Genomic DNA, 3318 nt, shown 5'->3' with positions numbered 1-3318 from the left:
AGCTTCCCTCCACCGCAAGGGGAGGAAAAAGCAGCCGTGACCCTCCTAGCAGCACCCATGGGTGCTCCGGCTGCCCCAAAGCAGCTGTGCCTCCCTTCCCCCCCGGCAGCACCCGTGGGTGTTCTGACTCCCCTGGGACACCGGTTTCCCCCACCCAGCAGCACCCATTGGTGTTCCAACCCCCCCAGGGTATCCAGAACCGCCCCCCGCCTCCCCCAGCAGCACCCATGGGGGTCCTCCAATCCGCCAGGGTATGCATGAATTGCCCCAGCAGCACCATGGGCGCTCCAGCCCCCCCGGGACACGCGTGACGTCCCTGCTGGGGAAGGGGGGGGGGCACAGGAGGAAGGTTTCAGTCTGACTCAGCCATCCCAAGCCAAACCCGTCTGAGTCAAATCCTGTCCAGAGCACCCCCCACCACACTGGGGGTGCCTCCCCAAACCCAGGGGAAGCCCCCATTCCTCTACCCCTTCATTTCCCCAAAGCTTTTCCCAAGTAGCTCTTGTATGTCCCCAGAGTGTCCCCATGCACCCAAGTCCTCGGTTCTCTGCATGGGAAGGAGGGGCACGTCTATCAGAGCACCCATGGGCGACAGGGGCACCCCAAACCTCCCTCACCCCCAGCGGGCAACAGGGGGGACACAGCTCGTCCCCACGCCCCTAGCCGGGCTGCACCCATGGGTGCCCCCCACCCCGCACCCCCAAAACGCCTCATGTCACACCGGGTGTGCCGCGATGGCGCCGGCGGGGAGGCGAGGCTGTGTTTGCTTTGCCTTCTTGTAGGTCCTACCATAAATAAAGGGTGCGGACAACGCGGGGCGGGGGAAGGGTGACACTCTTGAAGGGCTCAAAGGTGGTCGGGGTGCGGCGGGGGGGCGCGGGGGCCCCTCGCTCCCGCCCCAGCTGGTTTCACTGCGCACCTCTGCCAGTTTTCCTTTCTTTTCCGTCTGGGCTGGCGGCAGATCCTGGGGTGGGAGCGACCGCCGGCCTGGGAAAAGGGGTCCCCAGCACCCCAAGACCCCCAAACTCTTGGGGAGGGAGTGAAAGGGGGGCAGTGGGGCGGGGGGGGAGGGGGTTCACACCCCTTTTCCAGCGCCGTCACCTCGCTGTGCCTCAGTTTCCCCAACCCGCTCCACGTCGCACTGGGCGGCCAGAGGCAGAGCAAACGTCCCGGGGGTCCCGACGGGGTGGGAGAATCCCTTACCTGGGCCCGCCGCCGCTGCCGGCTCTGGTCCGCCGGGGCACGGACGGGGCTGGGCTTGAGCGGAGGGAGGAGCGGGGGGAGCAACACCTGCCCCAGTCCCCGCCCCGCTGCGCTGCACCGCACGGCACGGAATGGAATGACACGGCACGGCACGGTACGGCACGGCACGGCACTGTGTGGCATGGAATGGCACTGCATGGCACTGTATGGTATGGTGTGGGTGGCACGGGAACGTACAGTGTGGCGTGGCTCTTGGTGGCACGGCATGACATGGCATGGTGTGAGATGTTTTACCATGGTTTGGTTCATGTTGATATGGCATGGCATGGCATGGTATGGTGTGGTTCAGCCTGGTACAGTGTGGCACAGCATGGCATAGAACTGTGTGGTGTGGGATGGAACTGTGGCCTGGCATGGAATGTCATGGCATGGTATAGGTGTGTCACAGCATGGCCTGGCACAGTGCAGCATGGGGTGCTGCAATTTGGTGTGGTGTGGCACTGCAGCCTGGCACAGCCTCGTGTGGTGCTTATTGGAGGCTCCATCCTTAGTGCCATGTAGGCATGGGCCAAGCACAGGGACCACTGTCCCCATCCTTGCCCTGGCCATGCACAGCAGGACAGTGCCAGGATGGTGCCAAGGCTCTCCCAGGCCGTGACAAGATAATGCCACAGCCACTATGGCCCCTCTGAGCTGGATTGGGGTAAGTTGGGCACATCCTGCATTGCTGCACCTGGCAGGGTGGGGAAGAGGCTCATCCTCGTGGGATGGGCTGGACAGGATGGGGTGAAAAGGCAGGGAACAGGCAGGGTGCAGGCAGGGGGATGCAGGGAGCAGTGTGGAGGGGGCTGCAGGCTCCCCAGAACAATGGCCTGTTCCCCTCCTTGGTGCCCAGGGCGGTGCTGCCAGCCTGGGGCTGCTGATGTGAGATCAGCGCCTCCTTCCCTCCCAGCGGGCTCCAGCTGCAGGTGGAAGGGGCAGGGGTGAAACACGTTTAACTGTGGAAATGGAAAGAAACACCAGGAGAAGACAGAGGAGAAAGGAGAGGGAGACTGAATGAGTGAGGAAGGCTCTGTGCCACCAGGGGATGGCTGAAGGCCTTGGATGGACACCAGCTGCAGCTGGGCTGGTGGCACCACCAGCAAAATGAGCCAATGGCCACCATGGCCACCCTTTATCCCCACCATGCACCATCAGCCCATGGCAATACCGCCCCATTCCTGTCTCTGTCCCATTTCAATCAAGAAAAACAAATAAAAGACTTTATTTGATGTTTTCTGGTTCATGGAGCCAGAGCAGGTGCAGGTCAGGGGGAGAGTGTTGCCTGCATCCTCCACATCACCTGTGGCACTGCCCTGGCTTTATCAGCTCCTTCCAGCCCTGGCACCCTGGTTGTCACTGGCATGGGGACACCAAGGCTCCAGTACTCATCCCTGACCACAAGCTCACCCAGAATGGCAGCGCTGGGTGCCGTTCCCAGTGCCAGGATGTGCTGGGGACGGGGGCAGCCCAGTGTGTGCCGGGGGCCTCAGGGAGCTCTGCTGGGCTGGCTTCCGCTCACGTCTGCCGGGCCCCCGCCTCCTCCAGCTTCATCTTCCGCAGGCTGTCCCTCACCAGCAGGAACTCGGGGCGAGGGTCCGGCTCTGGCCCAGCCACCTCCCGCTCGTGCTGCAGGAGGGGCAGCCATGGGGCCTGGTTGGGATCCCCCCAGCCCTCCCCATGACCCGGCTGTCTCCTGAGCCAGGTATTTCCTCAGCTGTCACCATGACCTGGTCACTGTTGGCCATCCCTTGACCTGTGTCCACTCCGTCAACTTCCCTCAGCCACCCACCAAGTTGCCTGGATATTACTCAACCCAACTGCCCCAACAGCCTGATCAGCACCTGGCTGTGCCCAGGGAAGGACATGGATAGGTAGCTAGATGGGCATGGGGAGGATGGATGGATGGATGGATGGATGGATGGATGGATGGATGGATGGACGGATGGATAGATGCGTGGATGGATGGACGGATGGATGGATGCGTGGATGGATGGATGGATGGATGGATGGATGGATGGATGGACGGATGGAGGGATGGATGGATGGATGGGTTGGTGGAGGAGTGGAGGGGGT

At 62.6% G+C, this 3318-nt stretch overlaps 1 protein-coding gene across 2 annotated transcripts in view; it reads right to left on the bottom strand.

Annotated features, from left to right (window-relative positions):
- Positions 1-2437: 2437 nt before the first annotated feature.
- Positions 2438-3318, bottom strand: part of LOC108447016 (protein FAM107B-like) — a 2970-nt gene continuing 2089 nt past the window's right edge. For both annotated transcript variants that reach the window (XM_017735527.1, XM_017735528.1), the window contains exon 5: positions 2438-2871. In XM_017735527.1, the coding sequence (XP_017591016.1) occupies positions 2761-2871 (111 nt within the window). In that variant the 3' untranslated portion in view covers positions 2438-2760. The remainder of the gene's footprint in view (positions 2872-3318) is intronic.

Source organism: Corvus brachyrhynchos, unplaced genomic scaffold (genome assembly GCF_000691975.1).
Source record: "Corvus brachyrhynchos isolate BGI_N302 unplaced genomic scaffold, ASM69197v1 scaffold555, whole genome shotgun sequence".
In the NCBI taxonomy this organism is placed as follows: domain Eukaryota; kingdom Metazoa; phylum Chordata; class Aves; order Passeriformes; family Corvidae; genus Corvus; species Corvus brachyrhynchos.
Note: the sequence above shows the minus strand (reverse complement) of the source record. Positions and strands in the feature narration are given on the sequence as shown.